The sequence below is a fragment of the Scophthalmus maximus genome, chromosome 1 (assembly GCF_022379125.1).
Source record: "Scophthalmus maximus strain ysfricsl-2021 chromosome 1, ASM2237912v1, whole genome shotgun sequence".
Lineage (NCBI taxonomy): Eukaryota > Metazoa > Chordata > Actinopteri > Pleuronectiformes > Scophthalmidae > Scophthalmus > Scophthalmus maximus.
This window is the reverse complement of record NC_061515.1, coordinates 23,068,274-23,092,165: the sequence shown is the minus strand read 5'-3', so window position 1 is coordinate 23,092,165 and position 23,892 is coordinate 23,068,274. Positions and strand designations below refer to the sequence as shown.

Here is a 23,892-nt window from a genome sequence, read left to right as displayed (position 1 = left end):
AGACCGACGTGAACCAAACAGAATGTGCAATCTGAGGTCCGCAATTCATTCTCTGGGTTTCCCTCAAGAAAATGCGTTTGCAGATGGTAATAAGCGCCATTCAACTAGCCGCTCTGAAGCTTTGGCTTGAATGACACAGCCTTCGTCGTTATGTGGAGTTGGCCCAGATGTCATGAGATTGTAGATGGTTAAATGTCCTGCCTGCCGTGTTGTTGCATGGTGGGATTAATGGTTATAGATTTTGTTTGAATCACTCACTTTATTGATGAAAAACTGTGAAACTGCTACGTGCTCATTTACTGTAAAAAGGTAGTTGACCTTTAGGACGTCAGACGTCAGAGCACATGCAACCAAGTGAGACAAATCTGTACTTTCTTGTTCAGAGACAAAAAGTTTGTACCCGCCTCTCACCGCCATCAAATCGTGTCGGGACAAAGCAGCTGCCTCCAGATCCCTCTCTTCTTCTCCTGCCAGAACTCACGAGTCAGACAGCGCGCTCACGATGAGACAGAAAGAAAAATACTCCCGAGGCGGATGTCAAAGTTTTTGATTCTGCCAGTCAGCCGCACGAGCACGCAACACACATTTCCCACGTCACGTTCTGCTGCCTGGTCTTTCTTTGCACTGCCTTGGTATTCCTGCCTCTGTGAGTGGCCAGTGTCCGGGTGCACGCTCGCAGGGGGTCACAGAATTAGGGATCAAGCCCAGTCTGAATCAGGCCCACTGTACTGACATGTTAATGTTTCATGTCTTCACAGTAATGCACATATAACCAAACTCACACACACACAAAAAGATAATAATAAAAACACACACATACAAACCACCCCACTCCCAGGCGATTTAATTTGACTCGACTCGCTGTTTAAATATTGACAAGAGCTGAGGTGGCCTTGCCGAGGAGAGACAAGAATTCAGACGAGGCTGCACGACTGCCTGCTGCATCATCTCGCCAACACACACACACACACACACGCGCACAGCAAAGCCAAATGGAAACACACGCACACACACACACATGCACACAGTGGCAGGCAGCAGCTGAGACGGAGCAAGGCAGCCGGGGCAGAAGTGGGGAACGAAGCGGAAGAAGAGGAGGAAGGCAAACAGACGGGGGAAAGAGCGGGATGAGCCAGTTCGTGGACCGGGACGCCGCCTCGGTCTGCCGGAGGATCTGGAACGTTCCCTCGTTGGAGCTGCTGGCGGTGAGTCTCAGTCCATACCTTGCCCCCTCGCTGTGCAGTCCCTCCATCCGTCGTGGAGGTATCTGGGCCGGCAGGCAGGCTGTCTGGGGCTGGAAGTAGGTCTGACGGGGAGGTAATCGGGCCAACATCCTGCCCTCCAGTCCATCCAAAATCCACGCTGCTCGTGCCCCAGACAGGAGGCAGGAATTGCCCAGGGTTAGAGGTGCATGTGGGGTGGCCTGGGGCGAGTGATGAAGGGAAAGTAAAGTACAAATCTGAATTTGATCCGTCAACGCAGCATTGTCGCATGTGTATGTGTTTGTGGTCATGACACTGTGTTCAGTTTTGAGCGTTTTGGGGTGGAATGTTGACATTTCTTAAAACCGTTGAAGTCCAAGCAGTATTGACAAATATTTCCTGCTCCAGGCTTCTGTAAAGAATATTTGCTGCTTTTCAGATGTGGAAATTGAATGTCTCTCTTGTTTCTGGCGCGAAGCGGGCAACGCGAGACATTCCTCACTGTTTCGTAGCATCAAATGGGGAACTAATCCATCACAAAAACGGATCTACGGATACGTTTATGGGGTAAATAATGGTTCTGCCACCTCGCTGGCTTTGCTTTTTTCATAGCTGTCAGTGTGCATGTCAGTGCCTCTCAAGTGTATACGAATGCCAGTTTGTGTGTGTCTGTGTGTGTGCAATCTCACTATGTTCCATAAGTAGGTCAGTAGCCGACAAGCTGCGACTGCCACTAATTACATGAGTGAGAATTGAGCTTGTTTCATGTCTCAGATCAAAATCAGGGGGACCTGCCCGTCGTCTGCATACCCCCCCGACCCCCCCCGAATAGTTGAGGTGGCTTGTGATATTTCACAGTTTATTATATAGACTTCCATGATATACTGTATGTACTGTGTGTCTGAACATGTGGCAACAACCAGATCTAAAAATATCACCTAGGTCTGTGGATGGGGGTTTCACTGCTCCTGTTTGATCCCCGACTTCGTCTCTGTTTTTTCAGTTAGTCTTTTTTATATTTTGGCGCATTGGGATCCTGAGTGTGTCAAGAAAAAAGAAAGGAAAAGTGATTTGTGCGTTTCTGGAAACACAGCACAAGATTTTTTTTAAAAAGACAAGAAAGAAAAATTGAATATTTCAGGGATGACCCCTCCTTTTGTTTCATCTCTATCTTCTAATCCGCCAAATGTTTCGCTCCATCGTTCTTTCACCGTTCGTCTGAATCATTGAGCCAGGGGTGTTGTGTGGAAATCCAGGGGTTCTCGGCCGGTGCCACCGCACGGACGCGATTATGCAGACGAATGTCTCCGCTGAGCTTCCGAGACTCCATATATCCTTTATCTAATTACATTAACAGGAGCTGGATAGTGACTAATGGAGGGATGGAGGGGGGGGGGGATGCATGATTGCGTTTTTCCATCCTATTTCACTCTCTCGCTCCTCCTCTTGCCCAGATCGCTCCCCACGCTCCGCTAAGAAATCCCCCCCCCAACAACCCCAAACCTCCACACACACACACACACACACACACACACACACACACACAAACACACACACACATACACACACACACTGACCCACTGAGCCTTTTTCCAGCCTGAAAGACTTGCGTCACAACCCCCCCTCCCCCCCATCTTTATTTATTTTTCCTTGCATTACGGGTGATGTTCTGCACCGTCCATCATATCTCTGTTACAGACTCCTTCCTGTAAACATGGCTTCCACTGAGAGTCGGCGGAAAGCGCTGCGTGCACCGGGGCCATAAGCGAATGTGGACGTTCAGTGTCCAGTTTGGCAGGCAAGCCGCCTTAGAAGTCCAGGAGGGCTTTTTTTTTCTTTTTTCTTTATCATCCTCAGATGGCCGGGCAAGTGCTGCCAAAATAAAAGCCTTCTCAACCTGCCAAAGGCCGTGGTAAAAAAAAGTGAAGGCAAAAGCCAAGGTCTCCAGTCACTGGCTTTAGTTGTTGTAGAGCAAATCTCTTCTGAAGAAGACCACACCGGTGGCTCTGCATGCTCATTGGCTTACAATCCATAACCATAACACCATGTTTTTACACAAATTTACATTCCATCGCGTCCCTTCAAGGGTCTTCATTGATTACCTCCATCGGATGTTATGTTTTTGCGCTCGTCCGTTTCCGCGAAAAACCTGCGACTCGGATTGGGACGTGGGCCGAGAAAGAACCCATCAAAATATTTTTGCGCGCCTCTAGAAGTGCAACACATATTTTACGTTGACAGAGTGCCAGCGAGCTGCTCATTCGCACAGGAAGAAAAAAACACATCAGCAGTGATTTGGAGTTTGTGTCACTCCACCAACTCCTTATCCACTTAATGCTCCACTTTTGTTGCTAAAACATGAAAAATAAAGCCGCCTGCTGTGGTGAGAGCAACTGCCAAGTGACAATTGACACAGAAAAAGTTGCATAGAAATGAAAATAATATATATATATATCTATATAATATATATCTATATATATGCCTGCTTTTTTATTTTTAAATGTGAGTGCCTGAATGTGTGAAATGGATTCACGCCACTTGCTGTGCGGACAAACCCAAGAGGCGTCTGACATCTCACGGCTGCAGCCGTCCCACAGCACACCTGGCAGTGATGACGCGAAAAAATGGCGATGAGTCACGATTTGAAATTGAATTATTGAGCATCTGTTACAGGGAACGGAAAAAGCCCAAACGACGAGGGAGTTTAGACACGAGTCGGATCGTCCTTCCTGTTGTCATTTCCTAGACCTACTATTCCTTGACCTCGGTGGAAAATGTCAAGAGGGTCGAGGAAAGGTGTAAAAAGAGGATTCATTGGTCTTAGGAAAAGCGGACAGCGCCGCTCAGAGAATCTGACTGGACTTTAACTATACTACGTCATTATGCGACGGCGGATGGTGAAACTACAGGTATCCGAAGATGGACGACAAAAAAAGCAGCGGCTCCATCATCAGCATGTTTCAGTGTGTTTTACCACTGTGTGTCATCAGATGTAAATGCTTCATATGCAACGGTAACTTACATAATGACGTGCGTCCCTTCTGGATCATATTCACGCTCTCCTTCTTCTACTTGCGATTGAATCGAGTACGTCCGTGCACGGCGCGGCGCGTTAAACATCGCCGCCGCAATGGATTGTGGGGCGTCTATATCTCCTTACTCTCACAAAGGAAGCTCCGGTGTACCCTATGCTAAAGGTGATAGGAAAGGAGGCGTGGAAGCACCTTTCCTACGCATTTAGAGGATCCGAACGGCTCTCATCATGGCTGCCGATCAAGTACTTCTGGGTCACTTCAAGAATTAGGAAACCTCCTAAGCAAATTTGGCAATTAGGCCGCACCCTCTCTTGCGAGAGTGGACTCCCCTGCTGTGGTTTGTCTTAACGCTGCCTGCGCACGTTGCATGTCAATTAACATTACACTAAATACCGTGGACAATCACCGACTGTTTTATAACGGGGGTCGTTTTTTTTGTTGCGTCTACCCCTCCGTTCTCTCTGCGGTCAGTTTCCCGTTCTCTTTCCCCCGAAGAGGGTCGCGACCGGCTTACAGCAGCTCAGCGAGTCTGCTGGCTCACATTACTTTATGCTAATATCCCCCAGCTGCAACCTGCACCACCCTCCTGCTTCACACACACACACACACACACACACACACACACACCAGAAGTCACACTCGCACAAGCCCCCGGGACAGTCGCGGGAGGGCTGTGAAAAGGAAGCAGAGATGATTAATTAACTCTGCCCTCATTTTTGATACCGCCTTATTGGCTCTCAGCAGCCGAAATTCAGCTTCAGAGCTTTGCATACATTATCCGCCCACCAGCAGCTCCGCCAACACCGCCGCCGCCGCCACAACAACAACAACAACGGCGGCTACCACCCAAAACAGACACACAAACACACTTCTGAAAAAATATTGAGGTCATGTTGTTATGCGTGGATATTTTGCTTCTGGGGCAGGTTGTGTCTGCGTCGTCCGAGTGTTGGGTTTCCACCAGCGGGCGAGAAGCCGCTCTCACGGGAAGCTGGCGACAAAGACTGCTGACAGGTAGTGACAGGGGTGATGTGATGACCTAAGGACGGCTGCGATTAATTTACTGGAACTGAGTAATCGCAAGTGAATGATCAGTTTCGTCCGTCTGTCGCAACGTTTGTCGCTTTCTAACAGCCTGCGCGTAAATCCACGGCAAACTGTGGGACTGCGGTCGCCTCCCGGACGAGATTGCACACGCAAATGCACGGACACGCGCGTTTATGCGATGAATCGACAATGTGACCTGTCACCGAAAGTCAGATGTCGTAAAATACTGCTGTTGCCCAATTCCGGTTTTGGTCATGTGCGTCACTTACCTGGAACTTCTCGTTCCCCGGTTCGAGGGAAATAAATTGTGCAATCCGCCGGTGATGAGGGTGAAAGAGTTGACAGTTGGCAACATTGTCATGCTTAATAACTTGTACGACGTGTCTTTCAAGTTTCAATTTTCAAATTGTTTGAGGGTGTATTTATTTATTCATTTACATGTTATTAAAAACATTTATGTTTTAAATAGCATAGACTTTAAGATACAGTGTACTCCCAAAATATGGTCCACTGTTAGGGTGGGCAAAAAACCCAATAAAATAAGAAATTATATCATGACCTTTTATGCGCTCTTTCATCCAGATTTGACATTTAGACAAACTAGTCTTTGTTCTTTTTTTTCCTTTTTTTTTTTTTTTACACCTTTTAAAGACATTGGCAGATCATACTGTACCATGCATCTCAAGTGAGCATCAATGTCTTAAATCCCACGTTTTCCACAGCTTTGAACCACATCCCCAGTCACCTCTTTCAAGCATTCAACAAATGCGGACGTTTCTGCGTCTTTCCTCCGGATGCCTCCTTCTCATGGCGGTTGACCAGATTTGTTTTGGTGTCACCTCCAGAAGTGTGGACAGTCACCCGCGAAATATTTGACCGCGCAGAGCCAAACCACTGACGCGCCACCGGGCGTCGACTCCGTCTTCGTCTCCCCAACCGCCGTGCTACTATACCTCGCGTCGAACGGTTTCATCAGAGGCAGAGCCGTTTAGTGGGGTGATCATCCCGTCGGTCTGTGAACGTGGCGTGGCTCCATGATCTTGGTTATTATCTGCCTATGTGCACTATCGGACACACACTATCATGTGTGCGCAAACATGCCGTATCTGCGTAACCGGCTGTGCTTCCACGCGGTCGTCTTCCACGTGTGCCTGTTTGCATCATCATCATTATTAGTGTTTGTGTGTGTGTGTGTGTGTGTGTGTGTGTGTGTGTGTGAACACCAGGTGCTCCAGCTGGTTGTGCCTCCACAGTGGCCCTGACCGGCCGTCCTCTGCACCCCCCCACCCCCCTGACCATGCCTGTCGATTGCAGCCAGGCTTCACAGTGGCTGTCAGCTCACAGCAGCAGAGCCAGACAACACAGCAGTGCGCCCGCATCTTGTCTTTTACGCCGGGGAAAAAGGCCTGCCGCGGCTTTTTTCTTCTACTTTCAAACTCTCGTTCACCTGTATGCCATCTCCTCGGCTTTTCCCAGTTGCGGACACGCCATCATCTTCGCCCTCCCAAACAAACACCCCAAAAAAAGGATCACCTGCCCGGCTGCGGGATTTGTCACAGGGTGGCCACCCCGAGAGGAAAGGCAGCGACCTAATGTGGGAGTCTGGAACCGCACTCCAGAATGCAATACTTGGGCAGTGTTAACTCAGTCGATGCGAGACCCCTTTTTCCCAAGTGGTTGACCCTGTCTCATATGTGGGGAACTCAGTGTCTTCTGGAGGGTGGCGTTCACGTGCGGCCTCTGCGACGTGTTTTAATAGGGAAATGGCCAGAGGTCAATTTCACGGCACACACAAGCCGTTCCCTGAAAAGCGAAAGAGAGCGGACGCGAAACAGAAGCAGAGATCTCTCTCTCTCTGCCTTGCCTCAAACCTCTGCAGTGCGTCGCACGGTAAGGAGGCGTTGCTCGGAGGGGGAACCTGATTTTGCCGCGACGTGGCTAATGCGCTCTGTCAGAACCGTTTGTGGCAGAGGCCGCCCTCGCCCCCGCTCTGCGAAAAAAAAAAAGTTGGCAAGAGGGAATTGGGAGTTGAGTTCAGTGCAGCTCGCCGCATCCGCCTGCTGGCTCCACCGACCACAGCCTCGCAGTCGGGAGGCGGTGACCTTCACGGCCACTATTTGAGGAGTCAGGTGCTGTCAGGGCCGATAGCTGGGCTGGGTTGATCTCCTCCCTGCTAATACACTCCTAGAGGGCCTATCGCGGTTTTCTAGTCATGCCACAGTTTCGAAATCAAGCCTGCCTCGTTTTCGAAAGCAATTTGCAATTCCACACGGAATCCAGTCCTGTTATCTCAGGGCTTTAAGCCGTCGCCACATTATCTCAAAGGCCAAGTATCAATACGAGATGCACAGCAGAGCCATTACTATGATTAGAAGGAAATCCACGCAGGAGCCGTTTGATGGCGGACCATTACGGAAGGGGCCATTTCTGTGGGTCCAATTATAAGGCCTTTTGCTTTCATCCTTCAAACAGGCTGCTGTTTTAGAAGGAGATTGCTTCGTTTCCTCGAAACAAATGTCGATCTCCTGAGGGAAGACACCGGATTGAAGGGCGAAGTTTAAATAGAAATGACTAAACTGATCCCTATTTTTAGTTTCTCTTAACAGGCACAGCTTCTCTCTGCTCTATAGGAGACAATGTACGTCCTTTTTTTTTTTTTGCCGTGCTTTTCCAGCCTTTCACATCACTCATTGATTCCTGAGATGAAGTCATTTGGATGCCGGGCTCTTTGTCATTAAAAGACACACTGTTCGTGAGATCCACGAAAAAAGAAATCAATATCATCTGCGTGTAGTAACATTTGTCCGCGTGAGTCATCCGGCTAGCCGGAGCCATTCGCATTATTGAGTCTCAGTCACTTTCTGGAGGGATTATATGATCTGTACGCCTTTTCATGAGTCCATAACTCAACTTTATGGTGATGCGCTTGTGGCGCTCAATGGTTTTCCAAGGATCCTCTCCGCGCGGCCCAGACATCGGAGCGGTGATTGGGGTTTTATGAGGCGGACGGAGCCTCAGGTGAGCCCGGTTGACCCACGGGGGGGCTGATTGTGTGGTCAGCGTCCTTTGTGTGTGGTCACTCGGGGGCTATTGTGGGGATCCGGGGCAGCCAGCGGGGCCCTTGAGCCGTGGGCCCTGCATCCATCTGGCACAGCAGCTGGGGGGGGGGGGGCAATCGTTTTCCACACGGGAAATTATGCAGCGCAAACAAAGATTCCTGTGATTATTTCATTAAATTCATTTCTTCGGGATTAGCGTCATTTCGCAGGAAATGGCTCGACTGCTGTTAAAATTGCTGTTAAATATTGCAATACATCCCTGGCTCTGCAAATTGTTTTATTTTGGAGGAATTTCCCGGGTTGGATTTTTTGTCTTGCCCACCCTTCCTCTGTTGCGCTGGTGCCTGAGCCGCAGCATTGAGGAGGGGGCAGTCAAAAACCAGCTGAATTAGTACATTATTAAGCCTTTTCTCCCCTGACCCACATCCCCCTGCTGCTTGCATGGCTTCACTACAGCATGGTGTGTGTGTGTGTGTGTGTGTGTGTGTGTGTGTGTGTGTGTGTGTGTGTGTGTGTGTGTGTGTGGGTACGTGCGCTTGCGCGTGCACCTGGAACCCGGAGAGCTTTTTGAATGATCTCAGGATTCATTTCACTGTCAATGGACCTCTTGTTTGCAACTAGTACCGGGAGAGGATGCTGCAATGAGGTGATGGTGAAAGCTCGTCATCTTCTCCTCCGCCCAGGCCTAGGGCCTCCGCAACTTACGGTTATTTTCATGAATGTTAATCCGCCGATTATTTTCTCGATTAATCGATTAGTTGTGTGGTCGATCAAATGTCGTAAAAGGGTGAAAAATGTCGACCGGGTTCCCCAGACCCCAAGGTGATGTTTTGTCTTGACCACACGGACAAATAAATATATTTGGTTCAATGTCATAGAGGAGCAAAGAAAACAGAAATTATTCACATTCAAGAAGCAGAAATCATAGAAATTTAAATTTTTTTTTATCAGAAAAAACTACGACTACTTGGCTAATCCAGCTCTAGATTCTGTGCCGTTTACATATCGTGTAAAAGTGCTGACACAGCGTCGATTTTTTTATACAACCAGTGTGGTCACAACTTCTGAACCACAAGGGGAACAATGCAGAACGCCCTAGCATGTCCCGTATAACGCCATGATGATAAACAGCTCATGCTGAAGGTAATGCTTTTCAGGGGTGGCGGGCATCTGATGGACGTGCTATTGTAATACCCCCCCGCCCCCCTCACAATGAAGCGGCCGCCTCAATTCAATCAGCCCGTTCGAGGCCCTCCGGTTGAGAAATGGCTTCCAGAGGGTTCAGAGAATGTGAGAGCATTGGCTGAACGGGAGGGAGGAGGGAGGGAGGCGCGGGGCTGCCCCAGATAAAGAGGGTTAGCTGTATAAACAAATAATAATGATAGAACAGTGTTGTTATTGTAAGCGCAAATAGCTGGCCTAAGCAAAGGAAATTCGGGTCCTCGCACTGTGACATTTTCCCACAGTAGCGGAACTATCACACTCTGATCCGAAAAATGTCTTCGAATAAGAAACGCTCAAAATTCAGGTTTTCTGCTGGATTGACTTTATTTATCAGGTTGACCTTTTTGACACCCAAGTTTCAAAGTCGTTCTACGGCGAGAGAAATCCGGTGCCCTTCAGTCCCCGGCGACGAGAGAGTTTTTAAAGGCCGCTGATGTCACCCCATGTGTCTGAGAGGCTTAATGAGAAACAGGGCTGATGTCAAATTCTTCCCCCGGCTCCCCATCTGGAAGAAATCAAACAAATATGGCTGCTAAAAATAAGCCTCCACTTGAGATGATAACAAGGATTTAGTGCCATTAACTGTGTAAATACAGTGTGCGGTTGGCCCGAGATTCATACAGAAATTCCTTCCCGACCTGGATGAGCTCTGACTGTAACCCCCCCCCCCCCCCCCCCCCCCCCCCCCACCGAAATATTCTGCACTAGTGGCTTTCAAAAGCCGCTGATGGTCGATTTAAATATTTTATGCTGTTGAATTATTGGACTCTCAGCCCTCTTTCAGATCACTTGACGGAGCGCGGCGAGCTGCTGCACTGAGAGGTCTTTGTTCACGTTAACCTATGAAATGGATGCAGCAAAAAAAAAAGAAAGAAAGAAGGAGGGTGTAGATGAGGCCCGAATCACCACCCTGACATGGAAAGTGAAATATAGGACCAAAAATGATTTTAGTTTTTTCATCACTTCCTTTAACATTGCCAGATTTTTAATTTACCTCACCGACTTCCAAGGGAATAATGCACGGATCTTGGCGGAGGTAGATATGCGCTCGACTGAGTCCCGTCACCAGAGGTTCACTGTGCACCAAACAAAGCAACATGTATTATTTATCATGGGAAGTTCAGCCGGGACATCTTATTTACAGCGACGCCTCAGGGCTGGGGCGGTTACCTAGATTTACACCACCCGGTCGTGTAATGTAGGCCACTGGACACCTTCACCGGTTGACTGTGTTGCTCGTTCGCCTCCCACGTGCACATTTCTTTTCTTGTTAGCCGTCAGATTTCGGAGAGGCAACCTTTTTTGGCCAAGGCCACTTTTGTCAACCCCGAGGCTACCGCCGCCCCCCCCACCCCCCAGTCTGTCTGCAAAGATTGCCCGGCGAACATCGCCCTCTCTGCATCGCCCAAGAAATAATTCATGACCACGAGAATAATCATTCACGGAGTCCTGCAGTAGAGGTCAAAAGTCACCACAACCCATCTCTTTTCGCATTTCTCATCATTATTCTCCCGCTGCACCTCCCCTCCCCGCCGCATCTAGATCGGCTTCTCCGTCACTGTCAGGCTATATGGGAGACGTGGGTCTGATAAGCGTGAGTGGCACAGGTGGGCTCGGGGATGACAGCGGCGCAAACACACGGCGTCCACCTGTCACATTACCATTTCCCTGGTTATGCTTCCTTGCACGCCTGCAGGGGCGATCCCTGTTTTCCCTGGAAGACGGAGAGAAAAGAAAATCAGACGCTGACATTAACGCTCTCTCTCTCTCTCTCTCTCTCTCTCTCTCTCTCTCTCTGTAGCAGGAATGCGACGCTTTGCCCTGCTCGTTTTTTGCATTCGACATCTGCCCAGCACCTGGTTCGTGGCCGACTCGGCGCCCCGTCAGTAAATCAGTCTGTGGATTAAACGGGAGAAGACGCGGTGATGAAGCTTGAGGCCTGCAGCTAATGCACATGAACCTGAATCTGACAAAGTGTCCCAGGCAAGACGTATCTCTGTGAAAAACACACGCGCTTTGAGGTCGCGAGACTGATGCAGCTGAACGGGTAGCGCTTTCTTCGATTTCTTGTTATTTTTTCTTTACATGAGACTAGGGGTCATGCTTAAGACAAACCTGCTCTGTGGGTCTTTTTTTTCAGGTATCTAGATTTATTTTGGTGAGAACAGAAACGTCCACGGTGTCAGAGCACAACTCTGAGCTCGTTAAAAAACCCAAACTGGGCTGGAACAAAGCTACTAAAGCGTATAGTGCAAAGTAAGCACAGCCAACATGATGACACAGTTACACTGTAATGAGAGGAGCTGAGAAACGCTGCAGAGCCAAGCTGTAAAGTGCAGAAAATGGTGCGCGGATCCTCTCGCGGGCCTTTCCCGCTCAATCTACAATGTGGCAAACTTTTCCATGAAGGAACGCAGACAACTGCACGCGCTCGATCAACTCGCACACGCTCCCGCTGCAGCGCGGCGCTGGTTAGGTGTGGCGCCTGTCTGTCAAAGCCTGCATAAACAGAAGCCCCGGCTTCCCCTCGTGAACCGACCGACATCTGTTCGGCATCAGCCCTCCTGCTCTGATCTGCTCCTGTCACTTTGCAAAGAGTTTCCCCCCTCGCTCTCCTCGCCCTTCTCTTTTTCACTTTTCCTCCGGTTCGGCGCCGAGTGACAGTGACAACATCGACAGGGTATTGCCGATATTATTGATGTGTTGTGCATAGTTAAAAATAGCCGCCGCACATGCTGCTGAGCTGCTCGGCTCTGTCGGCCACTTTATTGATCAGGCCTGCTTTGGTAAATCAGAGTTTGCCGTTGACCTCCGGATGCAGAAGCAAAGCTTCTTTGGCCTTTTTAGACTCCACAAGTATTTTAGGTAGACACTATGTTAACCGCTCATCAATTAGGGCGAGCTATTAACAATAAAATGGTCACTGGAGTGACTGGATTTGGCCAGGTGACCTTCTACAGCCAGAATTCACTGCATCCACCGGTTAATCCTTTCCTTCGGAACCACGGCGCCTCCAAAAAGATGATTTTTTTTCTCTCCATCTGGTTCGACACGACATCAGCCATCGCAGCGTTTCGTTATGCGCTACATAAAACATTACAGGCCCCGTGTAAGTGTTTTTCGAGCGAGCTGTGAGCGTTACCGGATTGTGCCAGCGCTCCATGCGGAGTTCAGATCAGTAGAAATTTAAACATCACAAGAATCCATGATAAATTCAAAAGCCAAATGTGTTTGACTGATGCTATGGGATCTGTAAAAATGTTAGGGACATCTATATTGTATTTTGGCAAGTCAAAATCCCAATGTGAAAATGGTGTACGACTATGGCTTGTCTGTTTCATCCTCTCTGAATCTCTCTCTCTCTCTCTGCCCGACAGCAGCCTCTCTCATTCCTCCCCTGAGCGGCTCCTCTGGTTCGCTCAGCTCCAGGTTTCCTTTCCATTTCTGTCATCGCCAATCTCCCTCCCTCTCCCAACTACACCTGGCTGAATATTGGTCCCCCGATGACAATAAAACCCAGCAAACCTCCAGGCTTGTAAAGACCACGGGCACAGGCGCACTGCAGACTTCTACCCCCTTTGCGCGCCGTTTCCCAGATTCCCATCCTGTCTGGAAAACATCGGTACCAGTGTGGACACACTGTGTTTGTTTTTTGTTTTATTTCTAAAAGCTGCATTCCTGGACCGCTCCACCCCGACGGGTGTATGTTGCGATGCGAAACTGAGGCTGGGGTGCGAAAAAGGGACAAGGGAAGGTTAGCAGAGAGAGATTGGAAATCAAAAATGGAAAAGTGAAATAAACTAAAACAACCACAGCCATCAGCTGCCAATGCACGACACAAATGATGAAGGTGAATGAAGTGCGTAAAGAATTAGTCTTGGATGTTATCAGGCCCTTACTGTCATTGTTTTCATCCATAAACAAGTCAAAAATGACGCATGTATTATGAATGACATGCCAAGCTCTCCACACTTCCACATCTCTGTTCATTGTACAATTTTGGGCTGCCTTTTTTTGAAACGTACACGCTTCTGATTATATGGAACATGACTTAAAAGACTGTAACAGACACACAATCTCAAGAAATGGACATGCACGCATATGCTCGCCCTCAGCCGGCCATCCACACAGGTCGCTCTGTGAAAGCAATCAAATAGCGATGTCAGATCCGATGTGTTTCATTCCTCGGCGGCTTTTTTTTCACTCCCAGCTCTCCCCCCTGTGAGATTTTGCGCCGCAAACAGCTTTGCCACTGTTCCCAACAGGCATGAATGGCCCGCTCTGTCAAACCCCAAAAGAGCAGAGGAGGCGCGCTGGACGTATCTTAATGTTTGGTAAGATAATCTGTGGGGATTTTGGTTCTTGACGGTGGCGAGGGTGTTGATGTTTGGGCTGGGCCCGGGGCCGTAGGTGCTGCTCGAGGAAGAACATCAGATAAAGCCCAAACCTCTGAAACTCGCCACTGGACGACGAACAGGCTCCCTTTTGTCTCCCAGAGTAATCCATATTCCCCGACACTCCTCCATCTGCGGCAGGTACAGGCCGATGAAGAATATCCTGCTCACTGGAGGCGTTTGTTGCACAAATGTCCTCGGCTCAATGAGGCCACTGTGCGAGGCTCCACAGCTTTTCAGTCATTGAGGTTCTGAGGCACAATTGGGCAGTATGGTGCCGAGCTCAGGTTCGGCACCATTTGTCGAGTGAAGGTCCATTAACGGCGAGGCAGTGAGATCCCAATTTGATTGTTTGTATATGAAACTGAATATATTAAAAGATTGATGGATAAATTGAAAGATGATAGATACTGCAGAGGATAATTCTGAAAACAGTGGTTGCCTAAGATTTTTGGCAATGTTTAGGAAGAGCAGTACAACCACAGAGATGAGGGATCTTGAACTTGTCTCTGGCCAGTCCACATCTCACTCTTTATTCTGTCTTCACGAGAACCAACAATTTCCTGCACAGATTTGTGATACAGGAAACAGTTGTCAGCATGATAAAAGAAAAGAAAAAAGAAAAAAGACCTCCAGGATCATGCCTGCCCCTGACACCAAATCATCTTTTGCATATTAAGCTGACACTGCGCAGATCTCAGTAGCTTTTTCACAAGTGACAAATAACCTGTGTAGCTGCCCTTTCCTTTGAGGGGGGCTATCAGTCGAGTTATCAGGTTCTGAGGATATGAGAGCCCCATGGGCCAGGCTGATATCCGGACACCGGGGTCATTGGGGATGAGATGGATCATCAGCACAGAGCCTCAAAATGTGCTGATAAGACTAATGAATTTAACCACGGCCGGCTGATACAGGCAGAGACCTGATATGAGCAGGGGCAGGTTTCTAGAATCTACTGATTACTTCATTGCAGTCACTCTGCATTATACTGGGTATGAGTTTTCATTGATGCTGATTAAATTTGCTGTGTTTACATCTTCGCTAATGTTGTGCAGATAAAGGTTGCAGGATTGGATGGCGGGGGCGCTTGGCTGCGGAAAAACCCCGTCCGTATCTCTGGCAGGAGGCCAAGACCAACAAGCGTATCAGACGTGGAGTATCTCCCACACCTTGAAAGGACACTGTCATAACTCACTCTCGAGTGCGCCATAAAAATACACAGAGAGAGAAATTGCACATTCTGTTGGCATAACCTTTGGTTTGCAGCAGCCCCGTCGCGGGAGCTCTTCTTTTCCGTCAAACCTGGCAGGTTCGGGGGTTTTGCTGTTGTTTTTGCCGTCCCGGGGAGGCTTCGCTGGCATGCCATCACTCCATGGCGAGCAGAGATAGGTCGGTGTGGCGGTTTGGCGTGAAGGGATAGAGAGGGTAGAGGTCGTGACCTTGTCTTTGGCAGGGTCTTAACTCCCAGCGCACGCTGCAGGAGCTGCAGGCTTTGACAAGGAGTCTAATCTGCCAGGGCCTCTGATCTGAGACCACATCAAGGTGGTGGAGGGGAATTCATCACGGAATGCGAGCTGACCTCGGCGGCAACTAGGCCAGGTTTTATCTAGCTTTAGGTTTATTTATTTAATCCCCCCCATTGAACTCCAAAAAGACCTGTACAAGAAAAAGGGGGATGTGATTCCACCCCCCCCCCCCCCCCACCCCTAATCTTCAAGAATGTGTGAAAAATAGCAGAGCGTGCCGGCGAGCCTCACGCAGATGAAAAACGCATGCTATGTTTTATTTCTGAAAGCGTAAACTTGAACAGATCGCATTAGGTTTGCATGTCAGTCGGTTTGTCTATATGTTTGCATGTTTGTGTGGCATTACCCAGAAGTGTTTTTTCTATCTAATTTTTCCATTCCTGCTCTTTTTGGCCAAAGCGGCGGGGGGAAGGCGCTCATATTTTAAAATTTTCAGAAAGGCACATGAGCAGTTGGAGGGGGGGGGGGGGTTGAATGTGGGATTCAAGCCGCGAACACGGCGGGGAGGCTCCTTCCCTTTGGAGCCATCGAGCGCCTCCTCATCAAACGGCCCTCACACGCATGAGTGAACATGGCCAGATAAGCATTACAGAGAACCTGCGGTCATGGAGCAGGTTCCTGCCAGGTTAACCCTCGCTTAGCCCTTTGCTCATCCAAACCCTAACCCCCCCAAAAAATCAATATTGTGTCCTATACTTGCTTTTAATGAAATGTTGTGAAATAACCAGAGTTTTATGTGTGGCTGGATACAACACCTTTAAGTATTCCACATTGATTTTCAGAAGCAAAAGGTGCACACTACTGAAATGAAAAAAAAAAGTCTTCTTGGAAATCTTTGACATCAGGGCAATTAAAGACGCAAGCAAAGAGAAACTCAAAGGTTGATAATCTCTCACCACAATGTTTCCTGCTGTGTTCTGTAAGTGCATGTCCTCTTGCCATCAAGGAAAAAACATTTAAAACCTCTTAATGATTTAGTATACTTGGGAGGTGATTACACACTCCTTATGAGCTTACCGCTCTTAGGACACTTTAACCTCTGTGAGGAATTGTTGCTGGACTGCAGTCGTAAGAGAACTGCTCCTGAGAAATATGCCTCCGATAAAGTGTTGGGTCAGTAAATCCCCCCCCCCAGTCTACACGTGAGTACCTGGGCCCTGTGGGAACGGTGCGACTTTCACTCACGCCGTAAACCCGTCAGAAATAATGCCCCGCCGAAGATATAACGCGCGGCGTCCAGCGTACATGAGTCACGCTTTAAATCTCCGCTTTAAATGCCCTCACATTTCACATGACAACAAGCATGCCGCATTCTCCGGATTCCTCCATGTGTGCAGAGGATTATTTCAGTGCCCTGTCATTAGCGGAGGTCCAGGCGATGACAACACCGACTTTAGACAGCTTTACCTCACGTCTGATGTGGCCTGTAAATATTTCCCCTGACACGGGGCTTTTCGCGAAGAAGGTTCCCCTTTGTGCAGCAGCCGTAATCATTATGGGATCATGTTGCAAATGGTCTTTCGGAGACAGACCGTTTTACCTTAGACAGTTTTTTTGTGGGGGAATTTTGTGCAGAATTGTTCAGACGGTTTTATTTTGTAATTCATAATGCACAACACATTCCTGCTACTACTGAACGCGACATCTCTGACTTGTTTTTCTGCAAATTCATCACCTTCACCCGCCCAGTTAGCACGGATTTTGCTATTGATTAATTGCAGTCGGAGATTAAATTTAACTTTAGCAGTTTACGGTAGCTGAGCGCTAATGGCCTTTCAGATTGGGGCGCGAGCGGCATTTTGGCTGCGCGCTGTGGCACTCTGAGACTCGCAGATAGCTTCGGGGCACTGTTGTCAGAAGCTGTAAATTGGTTGCTTTCCAAACATTAAAGATATATCGCATTAAGATATATCTCATTCAAGTCAAAATGAATGATGACAACGATGGATACAGATGAATAGGTTTAGAGTTATTTTGGGGGGAAAATGGCATAAAGCGTGAGAGAGATCTGAATGTTTCCGTGCCACGCTGTCAAGCATCGATCTGTTGACGTTCTTTGGCATCGGCCCTTTTTTCGCCTAATGGTCACCCAGAGTGCCCTTGACTGGGGACTCCGCAGGGAGCCTGGGCCTTTTGCCCTGCTCTACTGGCAATCTGGTGTTGTTGATGGGAACCTCGAGTGGGAGTCTCACATGTGACATTAAGTGCGATAATCGCTTCAGAGGCAGCTGTGGGAGAGCTGCAAGAGTGCAAAGACAAAACAACCGCACTTACTGTACTTGAGACCAGCAGCTTGGACTTCTGAACATCTGGCCTACTTGTGAGTTTGCTCTCAAGGCCACAGGTTAAAAAAAGCCCATGCAGTGATAGCAGAAGTCTGGTCCGGTCCCAAAGGTGGGTCATGGGGAGGGCGGAATGTTCATTTCATTACTCAGGTCAATTTATTAAAAGATTAGTGTGTGTGTGTGAAAGTGGTGTCAAAGAGGGGGTAATGTTTGAGGCAGTTGTTACACCTGCCAGGGAGGTTATGTTTTCACCCCTGTCCAAAAACAACGAGGCATTATTTATTTTGATCAATTTGTACAATTTGGTGTTGTTTGATTGAATTAAAGGGGACTGTTGGGCCTTGGTGAAGGTATGCGCTCTGCCGAGTGCCGCTCTAGTTTGTTACACTATGTTGCTGTCTTGCGGATTTAGATTCACAGTGTGGTTCCCCAGAAATCTATAACTGTATTGTTGCAATAAACGGATTTGCATATCATATGAAGCTCTTCTTTCATGGACACCCTTGTGCTTTGCGTTATTCATACTTTATCACAACAGGGGTTCTGGAAAAATTTCACAAACCGCAGGCGCAATGTTTGTTTTTTCGATTTCTTCTAGATTATATGTCAACAGCATCAGTTTGTGTCTCACAGAAAGAGCTTTATCTTTGCCAGTGAATAACTGGATACGTGAGCTTACAACGGGGGACAGACAGCATAAAAAAAAACAAAAAAACAGAATAAGAGAGCTGCAGTACACACAAAAAAGTTTTATATCGGTAGTTTATGAGGGCACAAGAATAAACGGCTCTCAGACACTAATACTATTTTCCCCTTAGACTGAGACGCATGGCCCAGTGACCTCTTCGTGGGATTCCCCATTATTTAATTACTCTCTGCGAGCACATGACCACAGTGTCTAGAAATCAATGGAGAGCATCTGTCCCGCTGAGATAACCGTTTACCCAGGAGATGCGTCATGAGCTGTCAAGCTAACGTCTAATTAATTATCCTTAAACTTAGGCCGCACTGATCTGACAGCACTGAGTCAAAATTGGCTGTGTGTGTGTGTTATGCACCGTAGGTAGACCTGAAAACCCAGATGGTCGAAGTACGGTGCCTATGTGGCCTATTTGTTAGAGACAACCCCCCCCCCCCCCCCCCCCCTTCTGCTTTTATGCAGTCATACCACTAAGAGGCAAATCATTAGGCCAAAGCCAAGAAATCCTGACATCTGTTTTTTTTTTCCATTCTGCTCTTAGCCTTAGCTCATTCCATCCATGCTGTAACTCAGTAGCACACGTTTTGCGAGTGTGGGCTATTCCCAGCTGACATTACACAGCTGGCCTCGCTTCTGGGCCAGGCGTTAGAAGTTACCCAGAGGTGCTTCTGGAGTTACACACAGAGAGAAGAGAGACAGAGCGAGAGAGCGACTAAACTGATTAATTACACCTTTTGAAAAGTGGCTTGTTGGAGTGGAGGAAATACACAGACCAGTTAAGATTTCAGTCAGCATCTGATGCAAACATTGTATCAATGAATGAATTCCTCATGAATCAACAGGGATGATTCATTTCTCGAATGAAGATGGTTGAAATCGTCTCCAAGTACTGTGGGACTTTGCTGAATGACGCCATTGTTTACATGTCTTTTCTCATCTCCTCTTGGCAGGAATACATGGAGGCCAACAAATGCATCGACGAGCTCCTCAAACAGCTTGAGGAGGAGCGGCGAAATGTCCGAAGGTAAGAGGTTCTCAAGACTTTTTGGCAGATGTTTTGTTGCCTTAAGGATATCAGCAGCTGCCTGCAATCCATTCCCAACCAGAGGCAGCAGAACAATGTTGTTTGGTTTTGAGTGCGAGACAAGCTTTGTGCGCCGTTCTTGAGAAATGCTTTCTGTGTCGAAGGCACACTAAAAAAGTAGCGGACAAAGGGGAGACTCTGGGCTCAGTGTGGGGTTGACTGGGGGCATTTCTCATGGAGGTCCTTTGGAGCGGATTTATCCAGACAATGGGAATGAAGAGCTTATGGAGATGGCAATCTAATGACCTTGTCCCCTCCGTGCTCCTATCAGTCCTAGCTCTTCCAGAGATGCACCGCCCCCATAGGAAAGAGAGACAATTTTTTAAACTTCACCCTCCTTTGTACAGCCCTCTCGCCATCTCAATGGAGCTGTATTCCCCAGCTCAAAGTAATTTTCCCCCTGAGTGAGCAGAGTTGGGGCTGGGGGTTGGACACAGGGGCATAGGGGTCTCAGGGTGGGTGGCTCGGGGGATGGATGACCACTGACCATCCCCTTTACTAGGCCAGGGCAGCCCCTGAATAAAGGAAGTGATGTGTAAAGGAATGACCCTCCCGTCTAAGACATTCCCACCCCTCTTTATAAGACAGGGAAGTCATCTGTGGTGACACTCGGATGACCCAACAGCCACTTAGACCGACCAAAATGTCTTTGTAGGGACTGACCCTTGTTTTGACCAGAGGACCAGGTGGTTCGAAAGCCTTGAACTTGTACAGGCTCCAAATGAGTGGAGTGGCTAACAGCAGGTGTTTTTTAATTTCACATTTGGTGTCGGGCTCTGGTAATGTGTGTGTGATACCGAAACCCGTTCTTCGTGTGCTTAAATGCTTTACTTTGTTTATTTATTATGAGGCGTTGTTCTGTAAGGCATTGAAGTTTGCATGTGTATGTGATGGTGATGGGGAGGTAACAGCAGCATGAGAGAACATTGGCAGAAAGAGAAATGAAATTTACAAAGACACCAGCAAGATGATAGGCCAACAATGCATGTGAGTAGTGATGCTATTGGATAGATAAGACCAGCTGATGACATCCGATTGCTGAAATGACGGCATGAAACTCAGATGAAGCAATAATTAAACTACAACCAAAGCATGCAAAGGAGTAAGACTTCCAGACTGAACTTCCTGACTCACCAGCAACTCAAGGGCTTCCTCGTTTTCCTCTCCTGCCTCTTGTCTTTGAAAATTTATGAAACGGACAGGAAAAACCTTTCTTTAGGACGATACAGAAATGCATCTATCGTCCATTGTCTTTCTGCTTTGTAGATCAACGTACTATCTGTTGATGTAAGGTCACTATACACTTGGATTAGATTATATAATAAATTAGAACATGCCGCCTAACTGGCCTTTGGAATAACAATTGCCACCATAGAAGCTGTGTGGCGTAAAGTCACTCCAGACTTGAGGTACTTCACTTAAGTTTCAAGCTTCTATAAGATACCAAGATAGCCATTAGCATAATGCGTCATTTTGTCTGCCGTAGAGAAGTTCCGGCGAAGTCGAGATGCAACCCCCTAGACGCTGTAAACAAACATATTAAGCCTGCGCCAATGCTTTGCAAAACTCCACATTTTTGAAGCTCCAGTTTTCAGAAACAACATACCACCAGTGTTGTTCAGTTCAGAGTGGCGACAGTGACAAATGACTTCACAAAGGCTTTTGTCGAGCTAAAACATAGACTCTGAGTCCAAAAGCCGCCTCCTTCCCCTTATTAGGCAGCATCTCTCGACGCCGCCGACGTCTCCCTCCGCCCCTCAGAATATGGGGCCCATCAATCCGTCAAGAGGAGAAAGAGAAGCCCTTGCATTCCTCTAGTTCTCCGCATCCCTGCGTCATGACCCAGTGACCCACTGCATTCATGTCTCTCATTGTACCATATTATTGGATAGTTTCACACTGGTGAAGTACGCCGATTGGACAAATATGGCTTCTTTTGAAGACAGATTGCTTTTCTGTGTTGGTAATGTACATCAGATTTCCGCTGTTAAATGAAAATGTGATACGATTTTTCTCTATGTTGTGGTTACCTCCGACAAGGAGGTTATGTTTTAGAAAATATGTGAATAAAAAATATGCTTTTGATCCATCATTTGCAGCGCAGTTCACATATTCTCTTATGACCTGTATACAAGTATTTTCCAAACAACCATAGTTTCTTCACAACACCTTCCAAAGTACCAGTAGAAAGTGTCGCATATTTAGAGCTTTATTCAAAGGTCTCAGAAAAAAATAGAATGACACTCAGTGGAGCGCATACGTCCACCAGGACCCACCTGCATTTTTATGTGGATCTGCAGTCACACGCAAACCATTTTCTTGATAAATTCGTATAGTCTTTGAGGAAGCAAGCTATACAATCTAAGATCCGACAGGTGGTGAGCATATATTTAATAAAAAGCACAGATTTCCACCTAACTAGTGATCATTTTTTAACTGCACTGTACATCAGAAGCAGTTGTGCGTTCTAGATCTTAGAGACCCTCGCACTCCGCCGCAGAGCAATGATGCTGCGGCGGAGCACAAAACCTCAGTGGGATGCTGGCCGGGCTTTTGCCGCACCCTCTATTCAATGGGACCACATCCTTGACAGATGGAAACAAAAGCTCCACGGCACAGTGTCAACATCAGATGGAGCAAATCCAAATTTGGCAACATCAGACACAATGTACAGTACAGTAGGACGCTGTCCCGGGGTTTCAGTCATACAATCACTTGTTTGCGGTGTGCTCTCAGTAAACATGATTAAATGTCGTTCTTGTTTTTTTTTAAAGACTTACAATGAAATGCTAGTGCATGTTGTATACGTTGAGGTAAAATGTGCAGTGTGTTTTTAAGATTTCTGCTCGGCAACAGACATGTGTTGGAAGGCCATATGGAAGCTCTCCAGCGCTAAAAAGCATGACGGGCGGGGAGTGAGTTTGCATGACCTCTTTCTGACAAGCTGCTGTGTCAAGGCACCGTGACTGTGTAATCTTCCCTGTGGATTAAAACAATGTAGATTAGATTTGTGTCCCCCCCATCTCTGCTTCCACCCACCTCCCCACTGTTGATTTGTCACTGCGCTGAGCTGTTTTTTTTATGTTTCCCTGAATCTTCTTTTGACCTTGTTTTAAGTGGGTCGAGAATAGTGTCGCTGAGCGGCGTTGGATCACACGGCTGAAGGCCGGCCTCACCTGCCATTCTCCTCTCTGCCGGAGCAGATGGTTTTTGTCCGTAACCCCTTTCCACACCTTGTCCCTCACTTGAACAGGGTGGGGCGAGGAGGTCGTCCAGCAGGCTGGGGGCCCCAGCCTGCCGGCCCCCCCTCAGAGTGGCTGGGCGGTGTGGAAGTGGGCAGGCAGGAGACTCAGCTGGAGATCCTCGAGGCTTAGGACAGGTCTGCGCGGAGCAGGCGGCTGCAGCTGCAGCCCGAGACAGAGGGACATTAGCGATGACATCTGCTGATCAATAAACTATTTGTCATGTTCATAGAGCAACGGGGCTTCGAATGGCGGCGGTGATAAATAAAAAAAAAAAAAAGTGGAGGTCAGATCAGATGTGCACTTAGCTGAGGGATTATAGGTAATGGGACTTTCTTTGTGTAAATGAATTTGCCTGTGGCTAGAATTGAAAATTGACCAGTTTGTAACTGTAACTGCTCGACATTTCTGCCACTTCGTCCTTGCCTTTTAAATGTTTGTCCCGAATAAGTATGAATCCCTGTGTGTCACATGAAAGATTATCCTAATCATTTCAGCTACTGAGAGCATTCGATAGTCTTTTAAGCCACTAATCACTTTATTTATTTCAATTGAAGCTCAGAAACACTTGATTTCTTTTAATTTTGAGGACACCGATTTAAAACGGTGTCCTTGCAGTCCAAAGAGGATGACAAGGTTAAGTGAGAGGGAAACGGTATGCGGGTGTTTACGCACGAGAGGAAAAAAAAAAAAGGAACCACAGGAGCGCGAGGCCTGGGAAACAGTTTTACATATCTGGACCTTGCTGATGTTACAACAGGGCATATCTGGCCTCAAAGACGCCTGTGTGTGCTGGCGGCGGTCTGAGCGAGATGAAAGCCTGTAATCCTCAGCTGAAGTATGTGGCGAGGCCTGTTCTGTCAATGAGGAGGTGGTTCGGGTTCAGCCTCCAGCAGACGCCCCCAAAGATCTGCCGTCTCGGTTGGGCGAAGGCCATACATTTTTACAACTTTAATTGGATAAGTTGACGGGTACAATGCAATAATTTGATCATGCTAAGCTCCAAAGAGATCTAATACGCTCCTGAAGTATATCTGTGTGCCCTCTGAAGTGAATGACTCGTCCCTAATCCATCCATTAGAGGTCACTTTAGG

General features: G+C 47.8%; 1 protein-coding gene across 2 annotated transcripts in view; it reads left to right on the top strand.

Annotated features, from left to right (window-relative positions):
• The window catches only part of LOC118304010 (nck-associated protein 5-like), a 124,826-nt gene that overhangs the window by 19,496 nt on the left and 81,438 nt on the right, over positions 1–23,892 (top strand). The window contains exons 1-2 of one of the 2 annotated variants that reach the window (XM_035629629.2): positions 1,113–1,205; positions 19,423–19,496. In XM_035629629.2, the coding sequence (XP_035485522.2) occupies positions 1,128–1,205; positions 19,423–19,496 (152 nt within the window). In that variant the 5' untranslated portion in view covers positions 1,113–1,127. Of the gene's footprint in view, positions 1–1,112; positions 1,206–19,422; positions 19,497–23,892 lie in introns of those variants that run through there. The other variant, XM_035629628.2, reaches the window with a different exon arrangement.